This window comes from Chaetodon auriga, chromosome 3 (assembly GCF_051107435.1).
Source record: "Chaetodon auriga isolate fChaAug3 chromosome 3, fChaAug3.hap1, whole genome shotgun sequence".
Taxonomy (NCBI): domain Eukaryota; kingdom Metazoa; phylum Chordata; class Actinopteri; order Chaetodontiformes; family Chaetodontidae; genus Chaetodon; species Chaetodon auriga.
In genome coordinates this window covers 25,297,146-25,318,689 of record NC_135076.1, presented here as the reverse complement: position 1 = coordinate 25,318,689, position 21,544 = coordinate 25,297,146, and the positions used below count along the sequence as shown (strand labels likewise).

Genomic DNA, 21,544 nt, shown 5'->3' with positions numbered 1-21,544 from the left:
CCAGGCAGAGCCGAAAGGCATTTCGTCCCGCCATTTTGTAATGTAATTAACTTCCCTGTGTCCATGTTGAGCCAAAGCAAAAACCTCACATGGAAATTAAATAAACAGAGGGGGCACAGAGGACACACAACTCATTTCCCTTAATACCTCAATAAAAGTCAGGCTCGTTTTGATTGCAAACACCAGCTCTCACATCATGCTCAAGGCTTGATTGTGAGATTTGATTCTTGAAGAATGTCAATTTTGAACCTGGGCCCAGTTCTGTGTATACTGTCCTGATGCTGAACAACAGTCTGTTATTAGAATAGTCATCGTCGGTTTGATGAGACACAGTGCCACCTGTGGACACAGTCACCAGAAAGCCTGGTGGTTATGAGACTGAAGGCTGTACTTTGAACTATCCAGGTACAGCAGACAACCATGGGGGAGTGGATCAAAGTTGAGTCATGAAGTAATGGATACTGGAACTATAAGCCCTAAAGTCTTCTTCCTTTATTTAATAATGCAACGATGGCCCCAGCTGAGGACCAAGGTTTACGAGGTTGTTTTCAAATTCCAATTTGGCATGGGGCACTGCTGCGAGCTTGTTTTATTTTTCCGTGATTTAGTTTAATAAGTTCCTAAATACTCTGCTGTCCTACTGCTTGCTTTACAGCTTGAGGAATAAAAAGAGACTCAATGAAAACAGCAAGGTAAGAAAGGCGGAGGAGGAAATGGCTTTAGCGTTAGTAAGCTCACGGTGGAGAGTATGGCGCCGTACGGCTTGGTGAGAAACATCCTAAAATATCAGTTGATCACTGCTGAGGAGCAGAGGTGAGCGAGTGACGACTGGCTGCTCTGGCTTTTGATTTATTCTGACACTCTCCCCTCTGCCTCCGTCTCTCCTTCAGACTTGCTCTCTGACCTTTCCGCAGTCAAACACACGTGTACATCCGCCTCTGTCCGCCCCCGTAAACTAGACCTCTTCCTCCTCTGAACTAAAAAGCCTCTAAACAACATGATGGAAATCTGGCGTTTTCGCAGTGTTTACTGGATCTGAATGTTTTCCCTACAAACACAACTGACCTTGTTCATGGAAGGGAGGAATCTGCGTTTTTTCCTGTCTCTGTCAGTTTAACACAACATTCTGGCCGGCATTTAGCGAACCACAAGCACCCACTTACCTGCTGAGCATCGGTAATAAAATATTTACCCGAAGGGAGAGATGTGAAAGCATAATTACAAAGTTCATCACGAATAGCCAGTGAGTGTGCTGCCTTTCTGCTTCACTGTCAATGCAACGCTGTTTATGTTAACTTAAAAATGTGTGTTCATTGTTTAAGTTATTTGACCCACATTCCGAGAGAATTGCTTGCATATGAAATACTGTTTTGTTGCAAAAAGGCTCAAAAAAAAAGTTTCTGTCGCAGCTGGAATCGCATTTTTTAAGGGGTCGATGTCCCATTTTGACAGGAGACTTTTCCCTTTTCGTGGCTTGTAACGCACATGGATAACAGGTTTCTGTCAGATGAGTACGGACCTGCAGCAGCAGCCTCTCGAAGGCCAGGCAGGCGTCCCAGCGGGGCAGGCTGGGGTGGCGGAGCGTCTGGGCCGTGGCCAGGCCCAGCTGGAGCACCCCGCAGTGACTCTCTAGCGCCCCCCAACTGCTCCGGAACAGCTGCATGTAGGAGCACAGCTGCTCGGGGGTCACACGGCCTGAGAGGAGGGAAAATATAATGTTATTATCCGGCCGGGATATTTGGAGCCAGCACAAATTCATCACTTATTATTGGTCAAAGCACATCATACAGTATATGTAATCCACAACTGTACTCTGACTGCTGGCCGAGTGGTCTTTTGTGCTCCATTTGCCACAAACAAATAAAAATGTACAAGGCTCCAAGGGGCATACACACACATACAGTTATTCCCCCTGATGGGAAGAGCGGAGCGTGGAAACTGAATAAATAGACAACCTTTTCCAAGCATAACAGCCTTTTTAATAACTATCATGCACTGAGCTTAGGGCAGAGGGGAATGACTGATACCAAAACAGACCACAATATTATCTTAATGAGCAAAAACTCCACAGGCTGCGAGAAAGCGAGAAGTGTGCATGCGTGTTTGGCTGTGCCAGTCAGGAGGCCATATTCTTTATACGTGCAAGCTGGAGAGCTGCTGTCAGAGCTTTCAGTGACATGTTCAGTCTGCGTATATGACTAAACATCACGGGAGGTGTGTGTGTGTGTGTGTGTGTGTGTGTGCGTGCGCTTCAGCGTGTCTACATACAGCAGAGGTGTGGGAACACTGATAAGAGCTCCTCAGAGCCGTCTTGTGTGTGACTAATAGGTGTAAATCAGAGGTTTTCTCTGAACATTTATAGAGGCAGCAGAGAGAGACGAGACTCCTCACACTGTTTAAGACCCCCTGCCCCTCCAGCGAAGATTCACAAAAACACAGGAAGAGCGGCGTAAAGGGCGTAAGGGCTGGAAGGGGGGGGTGCGCAGGGTGGCCTGGAGGTACGAGGGGCTGGGATAGAGAGGGGGCACACATTAACTCCCCATAAAGCCTACTTCTTCATGTTGATGTTCTGAACCAGCACCAGATGTGGGAGTATTTCCTGTTGGACTACATGGCCAATGTTTTCTTTAGCGGGGCCAAACACATGACTAGAAGAGAAACAGACAGGCAGGATGAAAAAAAAAAGGAGCAGAAAGCTCCAGCATGAGATATAATATAGAGTCCTGGCACTTAACAGCTATAAAGACAATGTGTTTTTTGACTTTGTTCAACTGGATGTCAAAATCTATGATTGTGAAATATTTTCAGAGAGAAAATTGGAGGGAATCATCCATCGAAGCGATTAACAAAAACCTCATTTCAGGGCGGCCGATAAGTAAACCTGACAGCAAAATAGCTTCCTGCAAGTCCACCTGTTGGGACACACACTTTCCGAGCCGAATTGAAAGAGTCAGTGTGTTATGTGGCATTTCCTGTACGGGCATTATGGAGTAAGTATCCACAAAAGGGAATTAAGTTTCTTGCTGAAATTAAAGTATTTTTTGGAGAATAATCTTCAGTCCAGATATATTAAAAATCCTGAAAAGCTCTATTGTGAACATATCCAGCCATAAAATCCTGGCAGCGTAACCAAGGTTCGCTGAGCTTGATGTGCCAACCATAATTCAGCACAGAACCAGGAAACACGTCCGAGGCAAGGGCCAAGCATAATTTCGCCCGAGAATAGGCAACCAAAGAATGGCACACCGTGGGCCAAACAGAATCAGACGGCACAGCTCGGGCAGATCGTTTGAGACCGAGTGAGAAAATCTAAGACGCTGGAAAAAACAAAAAAAAGTACATTAGACAAGAAAGCCACACAAAAGCCTGTTCTCCATTACACAATCAAACAGTGCTGGCTGAGCCTGAGCTCTTATCTATGCCACTAAACTTCCCTCAAAACAGCTCTGTGATTCCTCAAGCATCTTGTTGCCAGATGCAAAATGAATCTCAGGGAGATGATCTGTCAGCTGAGCTACGGTTTCAAGCTTGGGTGTTTCTGCAGTAACGGCAGAGCTGGAAAGCTTCTCGTTTTCAGTCTCTATTAAATAAGACTCTGCGAGAAGGAGTGCACTTGTGCTTTGAATAGACTTTTCCAGGTCACTTTTATCATTTAACAACTGATTTCATTGGGCAAAGTCTATATTGCAGGCCCGATGTGTTTTTCAGTTGGTTTCGATGCTTTGAAAGGCACACCGTCAAACCATCACCATCACCACCAAACGCCAGCAAGTTTTCATGTTGCAGTTTAAACTGTGGTCAAGTCAATCAGCATGTCTGTTTTGTTGACCTGTGCCTTGTGCCCAAGGATTTTCAGCTATACACAAGACACCGGTTTGTGTTGCTCTTTGGAGATCACCTAAGATGGCGGTAGAAACCTGAACCTTTTGGCCATTTAAATGTTCCTGTGGCTGCATTTATTGCAGGACCGGCAATAAAACAAATCACATTCTCAGCCTCATGCTATAAACAGTCTGAGCTGCTGCCCATTTTAGCCTGATGTGCAGAAGTGGCAATTGAGACTCAGCCATGATCAAAGTCCTGAACAATGCAAAAAAGGGCAAGGGCCAACAATGATTTAGTTGTGTTACTGGAAGATGACTTGCATTCGAGGTGTACGGGGTTACTCAGAGGCTAAGTGATGTCTGATGTCAGCTTGGAGCTGAGTGGTGGCTGGCCTCAGGAGCTGGACAGCCTCATAAGTAATTCTACATAGACGGGGGACACAGGAAGGCTGAGAGATTTTTATTTATGCACTCCAAGAGGAGAAAAGTCTTTTATTTGTGGATGCATGTCGGGGCCAGGCTTCAACAGGGCACAAAAAATAAATGCATGCAAGTGATTTGCAAAACAGTATTTTGTGGTTTTTATTCTCACTTCTGCCATGCTAGTGGGTCTGTGAGGCTGTACTTAGGCAGTGCTGTTTTGAGCTAAATGCTAATGTCAGCGTGCACAATGACAATGCTAATGTGCTGATGCTAACGCAGATACGCAGTTTACCATGCTCACCATCTTCAGTTTAGCATACTGACATTTGCCAATTAGCATGGAACAAAAAGTACAGCTGAGGCTGATTAGTCATTAGTATTGTGGGTATTTGGTCATAAACCAAAGTACTGGACAAAGTGCAGCTTTGACGTCATGATAGCGCTGGATGAAAAGTCATTCATCCTGAGGGGAACATAAATATGTGTACTGCATTCCACGGCAATCCATCCAATAGTTGTTGAGACGTTTAAGTCAAAATCGCAAGCTTGAGAAAAAGTCATGAGATCACGAAAGTCACCAGGAGTCATCCTCTGGGGACCATGAGTGTGTGTACAAGATTTCATGGCCATCAAATAGCTGCTAAGATATTTCAGCCTGGACCAAAGCGGCGGTCTGACAAACTGGTCCCTAGAGCCACACTGCCAGCATGGCTAAGAATCATACATCACCTTTATATATGAGGCGTGTGCTGGCGACCCAAGTCAAAGCAGCACGATAGCACAACAAGCAGACCGAGTTTTGATGATGACGAATAACGTCTGATCGGACGCAAAGACGCATCTGACAGAGCTATCACGGTCGTGGCTGACTCGTTGCTATTACTGTAAATGTTGAAGGTTTCATTGTGATCTATGATATTTTCATTTCATCTGCCTGTACAAAGTGGAGATAAAGCCTTTTATGCCCCCCAAACATGCTCCTTTTGTCCTAGTAAATTACAGAATTATATTCATTAGAATATGAAAGCCTTAAATCAATTAGCAGATGAAGTGCGAAGCCTTTCAGCCATTTAACAAACCGCACTGCGACTGTCATTTAAATTAAGATTAGAAAATGAGTGATGGTTGTGTAAAATATGAGGACGATTGTGATATTACACTCCCAAATCTCACTGCTTCAAATGATGAATGCAATCAATTGTCTGCTTGAGTCTCACTCCTCTCTGCTGTTAAGAGGCCAGACTCCACCACAGGAAGAAAGGCCCTATCAACACATCTCATTTACACTCAGTGCACGTCATATGTACACAAACTGTGTTAGCTTGTGATGCACACATATGTACGCACACACACACACACACACACACACACACACACACACACACAGATGAACAGATAGACGCACATTTACGGACGATGAAACCAAAGCTGTCTCTCTAATTCCCTGCTAAGAGCAAAAACACCAAAGATAAACACTGGATTCTGCACAAGCGCACACATATCCACACACACACACACACACACACACACACACACACACACACACACACACACAAAGCGAGGGAATTTCATCATGCCATTGTGCTATGAGAAACCTGACGGGTCATACTCAGGCTCTGAGAAGTGGATTATTTTCTCTGTCTCTCTCTGGATGATCTTATCCTGTTGAGATGAAAAGAAGCCAAGTTGGGTCAGTGTGTATGTGAGAACGCTGCGCCTGGAGGATCCCGATACAGACTTTTCTGATCTGCATAAATCTACCAGAGTGAGAGTGCGCTGGGGAGCGAGTGGAAAATTCTACTCTCCTGGCGAGTGAGTGGGCACTGAGAGAGCAGATAGGTATTAATGCTGAGGCTTTGTGTTGCTGGGTTTGGCCTGGTCTCATATGAACAGAGCATGATGGATTGAGAACTCTGCTGGTGGTGCTGGTGGGCAGGATGGGAACTGTGTGGGGGTGCGCTGGGAGCTCAGGGGGCTTCATGAAATCTGGTCCCCTGCCAGTGGGGTATAAAGGTTCAGTGTGTTCGGTGAGGAGTTTGACAGTGCCCCCTCCCCGCCTCCCCACTTTTCTCTCATTCTCTCTCTCGGGGAAGACGTAAAGTCAACAGACTCAGTCAGCAGGTGGGAGCAGCTTTAATGCTACACCTTCTTCATACTTTCATGCTTTTACTCACACTCTCGCTTTGTTCCTTCTGCTTCTGCAGCTCAAACACTTGCCGGCGTGTTCGTCTGAGTAAATCCACGATGTAGCAGCCATCCAGAATTAGAAAGAGTGCCGGTTCGCACAAATGTGTGAAAGGAAACCACCATGTGTACGCAAGATGCTCGGCAGAGTGTGTGGGGTGTGTGTGCATGTGTGTGTGTGTGTGTGTGTGACCTCCAACATATTACAACCTGCTTGTTACGAGAGACAAGACCTTCTTTACCTCACAGATTATAGGAGCTGAGGGACCACACTGTCCCTCCCTTCAACCCCAACCCCTTTCTGCCAGATGCTAACACATATTAGCTCTGTGTATGTGTGTGTGTGTGTGTGTGTGTGTGTGTGTGTGTGTGTGTGTGTGTTTCTGTGAGTGCCTGTGTGAGTCAGGGGGTAGCATAAAGGTAAACGTGCATAAGGGCGCTGTAGACTTGTGTGTGTAATGACTTTATTTTTGCGTGCCTACACATATTTTCATCCCTCGTTTCAGCCCCCTTTGCTTCATTAACAAACAACAAAAGTTTTCAAAAGCAGCGTGTGTGCGAGCAAGCATGTGTGTGTGTGTGTGTGTGTGTGAGTGTGTGTCACAGAGCCAACATGTGGTTCAGATTTCCTCTGCGGCCACATGGGCAAATACACGGCAAGGCAGAGAAGCTGGAGCTCAGTAGGAGGCGCTGTGGTTCTGCTACAGAGCACTGTACAGCAGGCACGCACACGCACACGCACACACACACGCACACACACACACACACACACACACACACACACACACACACACACACACACACACACACACACACACACACACACACACACACACACACACACGTTTTTTCTAAGAGTATCAATTTGCACTCGTGATGCTTTTGCTTGATGTGAGTGCTCATGTTTATTCAATTTTCTTTTCTGGACTTGGTGTGAATTTGTGTTTTATTTAGTGGGAAACGAGATGTGTACTCTGGTCCATCTGTGGCATCCCGCTTCTTACCCATGCTCATCTTGATTGGCAGCTTCTCCTTGCTGGCTGTTTCCACGAGCTGCCGACGCACCTCCATCACCCCCTCTTTATGTTTACTGGTCAGCATGGCCTCCCATAGTGACTGCGCTGCAGGTGACCTGGTAGGTAAAGAAAAATCAAATGGATCATTTAGTTATGAGGAAAAAAAAAGTGTTGCTGCTGCTGGTGTTTGCTCAGAGCACACAGGGCTCTCAGTATTAACACAAAAGGACAACATGGACGTGATCGAGCGCTCGTCCCAGTGATGGAGAGCCCGCTGCTTGCCGGAGTGGCGACTCCCCTGTGGGCCGCCTCACAGGAAAAAGCTGAAATTAGTGAAGGGAATGTTCTCAATCCACCTTAAAACAGCATTCCTCAGGACTGACGGGTGCTGTCCTTACATCAGGGGCAAAACGACAGTCTGGAGACAGAGACTCCTCTCGATACCATCTCAGTCCCTCGTCTCGTTATCCGCTGGGTTATGAAACCCACTGATACACATCTCTAATGGGAGAGCGAGGACAAGGCATGTGTGTCAGACTATTACCATCTGCCATGAGCAGTGGAAACAGACTTTCCAAGAACGAGTCAAAAGAGTGTCACTGAGGAGCTTCATCGTGAATAGCCTCACAGAGGGTGACACTTCTTCTTATAAAACAGCTCCTAAACCCCAATTCAAGCTACGAACACAACATTTGTCTCCTTTGGTCTCCTCTCAGATCGCCCTGATAAAAGGCACTGACACTTTGCTGGCTGGATGAAAGGCCATCAACAGCCCGCATCTCCGTCTGTGCCTCTGACGGCCGGACTGACGTGAGCGGACACGATCTTCTCCATCCTCTCAGGACTGACCAGAAACTGAAGCGAGACAAAGAGAGAAAAGGGGCTATGGACGGAGAGAGGGAAGGTAGGAGGGAACTCGTTGACAAATTCACTCTGTTTTTCTTTTTTTTTTTTTTTAAACCTTTTTTCTTCTCTCGCCTTTTCTCCTTTCTAACTGCTGCCATGTGTTTAATATCAGATGTAATCTGTTCCAGACCTTGGGCTGGGGCGAGATGGGGAGGAGAGGGGCTCACACTGGGACGGCCGCCATCTTCACACCAGAACCAGACACAAAGCCCGGCAAACACGACTCAGCCCAGGGCAAGAGTCTAATGTAGAAACTGATGCACGAACATGAAGCAGAGCTCTGCAGTTACTGGTCAAGACTATGACGTGGAGTCATTTCTGGAAAACGCTTCTCTTAACCCGTCAGAAAAACACCTCCCATGCAACGATGAAGTATTAGAACTACTACGATTACGCAAACCGTGAAGTCCCGCATGCTTGTCATGGTTGAAATGCCAACAGTGTGAGGTGACCGGGCCATATGCGAGCAGGCGTGTGTGTGCGTTGGTGCACTGATGCATCCGTACACAAGTTTGCACACAACCCCCGTGCATCCGTGTGTGGACGGAGGGCCTCAGCAGAGTGTGGATGAAATACGCTTCTAATTTGGCTACTTGCCCACCCACCCCTCCACCAGCCAGCCCCCCCCCCCCCCCAATGCTTTCCCTGGGCCATTTGGTCAGACGGAGGCGGGAGTTCGAGCAGGGCTGAGGGGTGGGGGGTGGGGGGGTGAGGTTTATACTGGCAGGGTGTGAGACAGGCTCCATAACCAGCCAGGAACTTTGTTGAGTAACTACTCTACTATGGAAGGGGGGTGCGGGGTGGGGGGGCTGGGTGTGTGTGGTGCGTGTGCTTGGCCATCTGAGAGGGTTCAGTGCAGTGTGGCTCTGTCTGCTGAAAGGGATGCTGGGACACAGACTGAAGGGGGCACTCTTGCACTTGACTTGCTCGCACCTCTCTGGCCTGCTTGGACAGGCTGGGTGGGTGTTTGCAGCGTGTGGGCGTTTGTACCCAAAACCAAATTCCACTAGATGTGTAATGAGTGCTGTACCATTAAAAAGCAGTTAAGCATCAAATACTGCAATATAAAGAAAGAAGTGTGTACCGCATGAAGGAATGACCACGCATGTACCCATTAAAAGTGATGAAATGCCTCTGACCATGTCCGAGGCATTAATGAGTGCGGGGGGGATCGTATTCCTGGAAGCGTGTGATGCAGCAGAAAAGAATGGCTCGAACCGTTCTGACTCAGGATTTCTTACATTTACTCCTCATCCTGTGGGCCGAACACGCATGTGGACGTGTAAACACACACATTTGAGTGTTTATTTCTTAATTCTGACACGCACACACGAGCAAGAGCGTAGAAGGAACTTCAGAGTTCAGGGCATGACTCAGAGGTGAGTCATAGGACACTCGTATGGACGATCAAAGGTTTTTAAAGGGTCAGTTCACGCAAACCAAATAAGAAAGCCACGTTTACTCTTTTCTGAAACCATTGTTTGAGATCCGGCAAAACATCCCTGAGATCTCTGCTGCCATCGCAACGCAACACAGGTGAAAGGAATCTTGCTTGTGGCGCACTGAAAAATATCATTTACATATTCAGCGGCACCTCTTTCCAGGAAGTGTCCCATCGCTCCGTGTAATCCACTTAAGACGCTGTCGGAAGCTTTCATGGAGAATAATTCAAGACAAAGACAATGAAAACCGTGATGTCTGCGGATTTTATGGAATTATTGTCTGTAAAGGCACATTGCTGCTGATTTGTTTTTAAGTAATTTTGGAATATTTTGAGCTGTATTGACTTCAACTGAAAATCTCTGCAAATGAAATCAAAGCTATCTGCATGGCTGGACGGATACCTGTGGAGGAAGGTGAGAACATGTAAAACAGCAAATCCGTTTGCCTTTAACTCAACGGTTCGACAGTCAGGCTGAGAAACTTCACGCTCCTCATCACAGCTGACTTTTTGGAGTTTGTCAGCATCTGTACAACATCCACAAACAACAGTGCTCTCCAGTGAATGTTAATGAAACTATCCTCAATGTGATCAAGAGTGTCCAAACTCCACACTGAGCAGACTGCAGCAGCACACTGTGATCCATTTCCCAGTGCAGATGATTGGGATGATCTGTGTCCTGTCCAGCAGGTCTACATGTACAGTAACAGATCCAGCCTAACAGAGCCGCTCAGGGTCAGTCCCATTCCTCAGCCAGTTAATTTATGGAACGTTTTTAATGGGGCAAAACACGCTGTCGGTTTCCTGTAAACATCCCCATGTACATGATACATGAGAGAGGGAGAGGTGGACCGAAAACCAGGCCTGGCCTTGAGTGTCTGTGTGTTCTGGCAAGAGGGACAAATGACCCGGCGGATTTATGGAGAGAAAAAGAAGGAGAGGAGTTCCGCAGGAAGCGAGAGGAGGAGGGGAGATGCACGCTAAAACTAAACACACCGACGCTGAAGCGCAGGAACGGGGGCTCTCATTGGCCAGTCTGCTTCAGTGACGACTCCACACAGACAGGACCTCTACTGAACTACTGAAGAACAGCAAAGTACAGAGATTGTCAACAGCCTTCAGGAGTACAATATAGGTTTCTGAATGAAAAAGAATGTGTTATTATCGCAGACGACAACAGCTGGAAATTTCCTTGAATGTGTATGTAGGATTTGTTATGTAGAATTATACATATTTATAGTGAAAAGTTGGTAAAAATCCAATTAAATACAATCCTGATAGCAGCTGTGAAACGTTATTCTGTCAATAAAAACAGAACGCAAACTGTGTTTACTGACGACAGTTTCCTGAAGTGTTCCTGAGCTCACGTATTAACCTCCTTTATCCAATCACGTGCTCACAAAGTGGTGAACCTCGCTCCATCCTCGCTTGTGAACAGCTGAGCCTTTCCAGGATGCCCCTTTCATACCCAATCATGATCCTCTCACCTGTTACCAATCAACCTGTTTACCTGTGGGACGTTCCAAACAGGTGTTTTTGGAGCTGACATCAAATTCAGAATAAGCAGATATTTACAAAAACCAATGAAGCTGATGAGGTGAAGCATTAAATATACTGTCTTTCCTGCTGTTTTCAGTTGAGTTTATGTCAGAAAGGATTAGCAAATCATCACATTCTGTTTTATTTATGTCTACACAGCATCCAGACTTTTTTGGAACCAGGGTTTGTGTGTAAAAATACACACAACTTGATGTTGGTTGCATTTGTAAAATAAACATGTGAAATAATGTCAATTATTCCGGGAAATGTCAGAACCTTCTTCTTCTGGGAAAAGGTGAGACTGGAGGATCTGTGCGGGGGTGATGTGGGACTCTCTTCCCCTCACGTCTCTTGGCTACTTTACAATTTCAAATGAAAGGCAGCAGCAGGAGCTCTTTGAAGAAGCGGGGTTGGAGGATGTAAACTGCCATCTTTGGGGTCTTTTTATCCTCTTACTGATTAAATGCACGCACACTCTTTCCCAAATAAAAAGTGCACTCTGTAGTGAATATCAAATGACGGAGCGGGAGACGACGTACAAGACGGAATGGGTTTCGTTATCTCAGCCTCGATGGGAACACCGAGTACAAGTTGTTCAGGTGAAAGCAATCTAGTGATTGATGTTCTGTGGGTTTCAGGACGAGATACGTTCTTCACTGCAGAGAAAACAGAATTAGGAAGAGAAGGAAACAGAGACACAACATCTGAAATGGGCCAGAGGACATGTCAGCTCACTGAATCCTAAAATACGGTGAAATCCCTGCATCTCCTGTACGTAACGACCAAAATCGACAGCTATGGACAGCAAAAAATCCAAGTTATCACTGACGTTGAGGGGGGGGGGGTCTAAATGCTCAGAGGAAAGCATCCAGACTCTTGCACAAAGGCTCAGAGGGAGAACTGTCTCTCCTGTGTTTGGGGAAGTCTTCAAAAATATCAAATTGAGACTATTTTAGTTTGATCTTCACTCTATCATGCAATACTGAGAACTACAAGCACAGACTGGTTCTCAAGCACACAGCTATGACTGCAGTGTTTAATTGTGGAGAAGAAAAAGCACTTTCCTGTTGGCATGGCTACCTCTACTTCCTGCGTGGTGTGACACACACACACACACACACACACACAGCGCAGAAGCACTAAAATTCATTTTCCACACAGTAACATTTATCATCAGCTGCAGGCTCAGCTACGGTGAGGGTGGAACATGAAAAGAATTACGTTTTTATCAAGATACAACGTAAGGAAGCTGATGTGTGGCCAGAATCAATCGCCTGCACACCGCTGCTCACACAGGCCGTGTAATCGTCTAAACATACTCAACAGGCAGGTCTGTATGGAAAGTCACACTAAAGCAATGATGGAGTTCAGTTGTTCAGCCTATAAATCACTTGAAATACTTCACTTCAAGTTTAACTAAGTAAGTATAGAATAGCAAAACAATCTCTGGCCTGAAAGGAACCACCGTATAATGAATGTGGCCAGTTTTCATACCCCTCCTTTATTCTTGGTGGGGTAAAAACAGGGTGAGCTGTGCTCAGCTGTCTGTCATTTGCTCTCTCCTCTCCACAATCTACTATCTCTGCTTTTTTTTGTCACGTTTCCCATACAGCCTGCGCTCAAATAAGCGTGCATGGCTTTTTATTCATGCTCATATTTCCCAGCTGGGACCGAAATAGGTGTTTTCCCTCCATCCTGGTGGTACGCATGGAGGAGCTGCTGGGCAGATTTGAGGAGATGGCAGCCTCGCAGTGTTTTCTCGTGGCAGGGTGCGGTCTGTGACTCTGGCTGGCTCAAGCTCAGCAGCTCCTGAGGCAGGCCCAGAGCACCTTGGCCACCCGTACTCGGCTCTACCCACATGCGCACACTCCCACCACAGGATCAAGGTCGAAGGCAGCCAGATGACGGGGGTGCAGGGTTCAGTCTGAGACTGAGGGAAACTTGGTGCCCTCTGCCAATGGGGTTCATGTGTCCTACCCTGGATCACAAGGGCTGTGCAGCCAAGCACAGCAAATTACACAGACTGGACTGGAAGGTACCTGACCACAACCACACACACACACACTCACAAACACACACACACACACACAGGCACACAAAACAACACTCCCACTGCCACTTTCACTCAACATCCCTTTATATATAGCAAACTGTGCATCCTGGTACTATTTAATGACCGAAAAAGAACGCCATAGGACATGAATGGACTAACGCAAAAGCAGCACAGGCAAAGTAAGTGTGTTTGTGTGTGCGTGCCTGCGTGTGCATGTGCACGTACACACCCACAGAAAGTATACTTTCTCTCTGGCATGACTACTGGAACCACAGAGCGAAAGTCAGGTTGCAGGATCAGGAAAATTCACACCAGGTTATGAAAGACAATACGACAGTAATTGCAAAGTAAGTGTGGGGTCTTGCCAGGAGAGCTAGAATCAACAACCACCCACAGAATGTTTAAGACACGGTAATCTATAAAAATATCCTGGAATTACTGAAGGAAATATCACACAAAAGGTCCAAATTAGGTCTGCACCTAATATTTAAAGGCTTGAGCCGGTCTACACAGCAAAACCAATCAAAACACGCGGTGGTCTGAGCTAAAAATAACTCAATAAATCATAGGTGTATAAACATACAGTAGGAGGGAACTTATTATATAGACAATCAAACCACACAGAGCCACTGGGGTCCAGCCCTCCGCACAGTTCACATCATGCAAAGAAAACAGTCCATTTTAGTAATGTGTGCTTTTGTATCTTTTGCAGACTTTGGAGAGATTAAGGCTTACGAGCAGTACACCTCTAAAACATGCATTTGCAGAGCCCTGTCCCGAATATATTGCAGTGATTGACATAAAGTCTGCCTGTGGTGATCTGGCACTTGAAGGCAGTTAAGTAAAATGGGAACTCTAGGCTTCTTTCTTGCTGTGCCTCGGCAGCACTTCAATCTCCTAAACATCTGTGATAAGGCTCAACTGGGCCATCTGCTCGAAGATAGCGCAAGCAATAACGCTCCTGCTGATCCTGCTGGCCCCGATCAGACACACACACTCCATACAGATAGTGCCCAGCCACATTACTTATTACTGTCAGCTTCACTTCATCGTCTGCCTGCTTGTGTCCGGGCGCCTGCTGGAACTTGTGTGCGATGTCTGAATCGGCCACCTAAACGTTGTGAGATAAAGGTGTTTGGCTGAGGCAAAGATCGGGAGCAGTGATTGCAAACACTGCCGCTGGGACCTCAACCTCTGCACAGCCACCAATCCCACCTTAGGGTGCTTTGTCATCATTCACTTCAACCCTGTTACAGAGAGGCAATGTGAGAGGGTAAGCTTTATGCTGCAGCATGGAGTATACAACATGAAACACTTCATCCGTCTGCAGGTCTACTCAGCTGTGTTTGTGCAATCCAGATATTCAGAACCACTACAGTGACTTGACATGCATTTGTGGGTGTACTGAAGGTATCTGGTTGACATTTGCCCCAGACTCGAGGCCTGCATCCAAGGGTTGGTGCAACCTGCCCCTGCTGTGCTCGCATTATCTGCTACAGTACACGCTGTCTAAACAGCGCTGACTAGAAAGATCTAAGAGTGGTTCCATTACAACAGAGCCTCCCACCCAGCTCAGAACGGTCCCCGCTGCATTCAGTGTATGTGTACGCTCATTCATGAGCGCAGTCAGACATACTGCATGACAGCTCCGGCCACAAAACTCTTCTTCTCAGTCAAAGCCTTTTCCTCCTGCAACCACATGAAGGAGCAAGAGCAGGAGTGGAACACATGATGTAGGACTAATCCCTGCCATGTACAACAGCCCCACCGCAGGCGCCTAACACGTGCATCTGCACAGCCAAGACTACAGGCAAGCTTCACTGAGCAACTGGCACCTAATGCTGGTCATGTGCCACTCAACTCACTGAGGGCGGGCTGGCTCTGGGCTGGCGAGTGTGTGTATGTGCATAAGCGTGTTTGGCCAGGTGGGAGAAGTATGCAAAAATGTATATTGTGGTGGTGTCAGTGTGGGGATGGGTTCCAATAAACAGCTCCATTTCAGATCCGCTTCCAAGTTGGTTTCATGTCAGCGGACAAGAATTAAACCCATTCAGGTAGGATAATATTCCACAAGGAGGCGGGTAACAAAATATTTGCCATGCTGTTCCGTATCTAAACTCATCAATCTGGACGCCAATTTAAACATTATACATAGACACAGGCAACCATTCGCACTAACATTCACATCTAGAGGCAATTTAGAGTCTCCAGTTAACTGAACATGGATGGAAATTTGGGAGGAAATTTGAGCACCCAGAGGAAACACACACACAGGGACGGGGGAGAACATGCAAACCCCACAAAGAACGGCCACATCAGGCCAACAGGCTCCAACACTGGAGCTCCTTGTTATTCTTTTTTAAAACTTATTTTGTGCAATATCTAATTGCAAAGTAGTCACAAACTACTCAGATGGCTAACATAGCGGCTTTCACGAAACTTAAGCCATAGGAAGTCACGAGCAGAATGACAGAATGACACCACAACGCTACATTTGATGAGCATTTTTTTGTGCTCTCCAACAGGAAAGACAGTTCTTTGTGTGCAAAAACAAGCTGAAACAAGAGCTTTGAAAATATAAGTTATATCTCTGGATTTCGCAATGATTTATGAATGCGATGAAAAAAATTGTGAGTGCCACAACTAACGATTATTTTCATCAACTGATTCATGATTAACTTGCCAATCAGCTTTGGCCGAAAAAATATCAGAAAACAGGGAAAAATGTCCGTCACAGTTTCCTAGAGCCTAAGGTGGCGTCTTTGAGTGTCTTGTTTTGTGTGACCAGAGGTCCAAAACCCGAAAGTGTTCAACTTACTATAATATGACAAGGAAATTCCTACATTTGAAAGGTAAGACCCATAAAACATTTGGCACTGTTGCTTGAAAACTGACTGAAATAATAATAATCAACATAGCTGCAGACTAAACAATTCAACGACGCATCTGGTAGACGGATAAATATCACACTTTCCATATTTTGCTCCTGATGGGAACAACATCACTGATCAGTGCACGTGATATTAAAATTCTGCAAACACCCCTCGAAAAACAAATGGTGCTTATGCTGGCGAAACACAAAACTGCAAAATAGATGACCTTAAATTCTGCCCTGTGAACATCTGTTAAATGTCATATTGGGTCTTGGGCATTACAATGAACCACCAGAGCTCCGTATAAACAGATGCAACACATGCATGGCCAGAATATCTGAAACTTTCAGTTTAGCTTCTGAAAGCTTAGCTGAGAAGTACAGATGTACGTACATCATGTACAGCTGCAGAAAAACTGCAAATGACTCTTGACTACTAATAAATGTCACATCAGTGACTTTTGCTATAAATGAGCTACAGTCAAAGCTCTCATCAGAGAGGTACTCACTGGGTCTGTGCAAGACAGCCGGGGGCCAAGGTGGTCTGGGAGTGAGGGGTCCGCTGCAGACTCGTGAGCTCCAGCATGTCCACCTGTACGTCTGTCACATGACCAGGTAAGGGTTCGAGCACCGTGAGAATCTTCTCCACCAGGTTGTCGCCATGATGTCCAACAGCTCCTGAGAATCAAGATGTTGTAACAGCTGTGATCGATCAACATCAGTGTGTATTTTTGTAGTCAACGCGTGTCACAGGACACTATTTCTGCAGTTTTAGCTGTGAATACTACAAAGAATAACAGACAGGGTCATGCAATGGAGGGAGATTTCACCTGTAAGATCCATTGTTCGGTCCACAAAAATGATGGATGCTTTATTGGGAGCTGCCTTCCTTCTGTTTTTGGCTTGAGGGTGATTGGCCAGTTCCCCTGCTATGATGCGGCTCATGGGACCCACAGCAAAACTCTCTTCCCTGGTGCTTGTAGCTTCAAACAGTGAATTTAATGCTGAAGCCAAAGATTTGATTTCAAGCTGCAGCTCAAGAGGGAGGGAGTGCATGTCTATGTCAACCAGACCACCAAATCTCTTCTTCTCTGGTCGTTTTGCATTTATTGACTCCAGATCGGGTGAGAGCAGGGGAAACAGGTGTGCAAACGTGGGTGTGAGGAGTAGCTGCTGTGATACGGGGGCGAAGACCACAGGGGCGTGCATGACTTCGGCCGTGTAGTTCATGTTTCCCATCCACTCGCACAGCTTATCTTCAAACTGCTCAAATACAGGGTTCCCATCCATCTCTGTCGAGACACTGTTGGCGAGCAGGTGCACGGAGTGAGCAACGGTGGTGAAGACGACACAGTACTGGAAGTGACTGAGGGAGATGATGTCTTTAATGATGTCGACCGTTCTGCCCTTCAGCAAAGTGCTCACCACAAACACGGCTTTCGGTTCATTCACACCGCAGGCTTCGAAGCTTGAAAACTCCTTTACATTTTTGGCCCCTGCCTCAAATAAGACGGCGGCACCTCCGCTCCAGTGAAGAGCCTCCGCGCACTTGTCATCCATAAAAACAACAGCTTTCTTTACCTTCGACAGCACCTTCTCCCACGCCTGCCGCGGAAAATGCGTAAAATCCTCCGTCGTCAACATTTTGCCAAGTGTTAGCTAAATACAACGCAATCGAAGAAACATCAGAAATGTCGGCTAAAGTAGCTCCAACCAAACAAACACACGAGTCTCTTAAAGGTGACGTGGCAATCCCGCGTCGCAGCATATAAACGTCACACAAGCTTGAACTTGTTTTTCTGGCAATCCGCAGCGTCCGTAGACCAACTGGCTTGAAGAGCTGATTCAGTTTTTGTTAGAGATATCGATTAATTTTCTGAATTTATATTATTACCGAGTCTTTAGAATTCACTGCCACTACTTGCACCGACATTTTATAAAAAAAAAAAAAAAAAAAGACTGAAAATTAAAGGAGGGTAGACTCAATCCTTAAAAATCATTAAAAACATATCAACTGTGTCTTTGATATCAGCCGTCAATATTCACAGCAAGACTCTGAACGCTGTCAAAAACCACCGGTTCATAACTGTGACTTGTATTAGCAGTGTGTTTTCTTCACGCAACCATCGACTGCAAAACATGATAAACTAGACAATTTCCTCTGGGGAAATTTTGAAAGGGCCACAGGCGGGGCTACTGCCGGAGTGTGTACATTATGATGAGATTCTTCAGAGATTTCAAACAATTAATACTAGTAACATTATGATATTGTATACAAGGAGCACACCTACAACAAACGTTCCTTTTTCAAGTATTTATTTATACAGCAACCTATGCCCTTTCAACCTGAAATGTGTGGGAGTGTGGGAGAGGAGTGCTCAGAGAGGTACTGAGGCTCATAGCTGGTTGCCATTGAGGATAGCCCCCCCCCCCCCCCACACACACACACTGACACAGGTGCACACGCACGCACGCACGCGCAACAGACACATACGCATTCAGACGGAGAAAAAGAGCTATTTTCTGCCTCAGCATTGGACTCACATTTGGGCTTATGCTGACAAAACGAGTGCTCTCCCACTCTGACCGATGATGTCACGCACTCTGACGCGAACATTGGTGTGCAATACACACCCATTATAATCTCAAAATTTCTCCAAAAATGATCATGGTCATTGAACAGTGATTGATCAAAAAACACACATTACTTTCACTGAGTGAGTGCATTCAGCAAATCAATGAATGGATGTGCCAGAATTTTCTTCAGCTTAATGCAGATAAGACAGAAGTGATTGTATTTGGCCCCAAAAATGAAAGGTCAAGATCAGTGCTCACCTTAATTCCATGTCACTGATAACAACAGATAAAGCCAGAAATCTTGGTGTAATTATTGATTCTGACCTGAATTTTAACAACCGTTTAACGCTCATTAAGAAAGAATAGACTTTAAAATCTTACTGTTGGTCTACAAAGCATTAAATGGTCTAGGACCGAAATATATTGTAGATTTATTAACTCCACATGAAGTATCCAGACCTCTCAGGGCATCAGGGACAGGTCTATTGTGTGTTCCCAGAATGAGAACCAAACAAAGTGAAGCAGCTTTCAGTTATTATGCTCCTCACCTGTGGAACACTCTCCCTGCACACCTGAGGTCTGCACCAACTGTCAGCTCATTTAAATCAGGGTTGAAAACATTATTATTTGCTACAGCTTTTACTTACAGTAAATATATTTGCTCAATGACCTTAATCATTCTAAATGCTAAATTATTGTCTTTTACTGGCTTCTGTTTTTAATTTTCCTTTAATTGTATTTTATTTTGATTTTTCTATTCTCTTCTAATCTCTTTCTTTCTTGCTTGCTTGCTTTGAAATGTATGATTTTAATGTATTTTCATGCTTCTGTAAAGCACTTTGAATTGCCTGGTGTTTGAATTGTGCTATAAATATAAATTTGCCTTGCCTTACCTTGCCTTCCTGGATTAGCCCCACCCACCAAATGTGTCATCAGGTGTGCAGCCAATGGGATCGAAGTGGCTTTGATGCAGTACTAGCATGGAGTGGCTTTGACATAGGTCTAAGTGGCTTTGATGTAGGTCTAAGTGGCTTTGATGCAGGACTAGCATGGAGTGGCTTTGATGTAGGTCTAAGTGGCTTTGATGTAGGTCTAAGTGGCTTTGTAGGTCTAAGTGGCTTTGTAGGCCTAAGTGGCTTTGATATCCAATAAATTCAGCTGCGAATCCCAACAGAGTAATATTAACTTGGATTTATACAGTGATATACGCGTTTGAGACAATTATAGTGTGCTACTGCCGAATACATTGTGCTACAGGATTGTGTACTACAGACAACTGTAATCTACTAGATAACTACATTCTACTACAGACAAATACGGTCAACTAGACAGTAAAATGGCGCAGAGAGGATACCCAACGAATGAGGTGGAGGAAGCTGCAGGATGCACAACTGGTGTAACAGCAGGTCCCTCTTCCTCCTCCCTTCACCCCCTCTCCTCCTCACCCCACCAAGAAAAGCAAGAGGAGTGGAAAAAGAAGCGAGAGGAGGAGGAGCGGAAAAGGAGAGAAAAGCGAGAGGAGGAGGAGCGGAAAAGGAGAGAAAAGCGAGAGGAGGAGGAGCGGAAACGGAAAGAAAAGCGAGAGGAGGAGGAGCGGATAAGGAAAGAAAAGCGAGACGAGGAGGAGCGGATAAGGAGAGAAAAGCGAGACGAGGAGGAGCGGATAAGGAGAGAAAAGCAAGAGAAGGAGCGGAAAAGGAGAGAAAAGCAAGAGAAGGAGGAGGAGCGGAAAAGGAGAGAAAAGCGAGACGAGGAGGAGCGGATAAGGAGAGAAAAGCGAGACGAGGAGGAGCGGATAAGGAGAGAAAAGCAAGACGAGGAGGAGCGGAAAAGGGAAAAAAGGCAAAAGGAGGAGGAGCGGAAAAGGAAAGAAAAGCAAGAGGAGGAGGAGCGGAAAAGGGGAAAAAAGCAAGAGGAGGAGGAGCGGAACAGGAAAGAAAAAAGGAAAGAAAAGCGAGACGAGGAGGAGCGGAAGAGGGAAGAAAAGCGAGACGAGGAGGAGCGGAAGAGGGGAGAAAAGCGAGACGAGGAGGAGCGGAAGAGGGAAAAAAAGCGAGACGAGGAGGAGCGGAAGAGGAGAGAAAAGCGAGAGGAGGAGGACAGGAAGAGGGAAAAAAAAAGGAAAGAAAAGCAAGACAAGCAAGACGAGGAGGAGCGGAAAAGGAAAGAAAAGCGAGAGGAGGAGGACAGGAAGAGGGAAGAAAAGCGAAAGGAGGAGGAGAGGAAGAGGGTAGAAAAGCGAGAGGAGGAGGAGCGGAAGAGGGGAAAAAAGCGAGAGGAGGAGAAGCGGAAGAGGGAAGAAAAGCGAGACGAGGAGGAGCGGAAAATTGAAGAAAAGCGAGAGGAGGAGGAGCGGAAAAGGGGAAAAAAAATTGAAGAAAAGCGAGACGAGGAGGAGCGGAAGAGGGAAGAAAAGCGAGGCGAGGAGGAGCGGAAGAGGGAAGAAAAGCGAGGGGAGGAGGAGCGGAAGAGGGAAGAAAAGCGAGGCGAGGAGGAGCGGAAGAGGGAAGAAAAGCGAAGGGAGGAGGAGCGGAAGAGGGAAAAAAAGCGAGACGAGGAGGAGCGGAAGAGGGAAAAAAAGCGAGGGGAGGAGGATCGGAAGAGGGAAAAAGAGCAAGGGGAGGAGGATCGGAAGAGGGAAGAAGAGCGAGAGGAGGAGGATACGAAATGGGAAGAAGAGCTAGAGGAGGAGGAGAGGAAATGGAAAAA

At 46.1% G+C, this 21,544-nt stretch overlaps 1 protein-coding gene across 1 annotated transcript in view; it reads right to left on the bottom strand.

Annotated features, from left to right (window-relative positions):
• scfd2 (sec1 family domain containing 2) overlaps window positions 1-18,021 on the bottom strand; it is an 83,422-nt gene extending 65,401 nt beyond the window's left edge. The window contains exons 1-4 of the mRNA XM_076727274.1: window positions 17,089-18,021; window positions 16,768-16,936; window positions 7,436-7,563; window positions 1,520-1,695 (exon numbers count right to left, since the gene is read on the bottom strand). Coding sequence (XP_076583389.1) covers window positions 1,520-1,695; window positions 7,436-7,563; window positions 16,768-16,936; window positions 17,089-17,902 — 1,287 coding nt within the window. The 5' untranslated portion in view covers window positions 17,903-18,021. The remainder of the gene's footprint in view (window positions 1-1,519; window positions 1,696-7,435; window positions 7,564-16,767; window positions 16,937-17,088) is intronic.
• Between the last annotated feature and the right edge of the window lie 3,523 nt (window positions 18,022-21,544).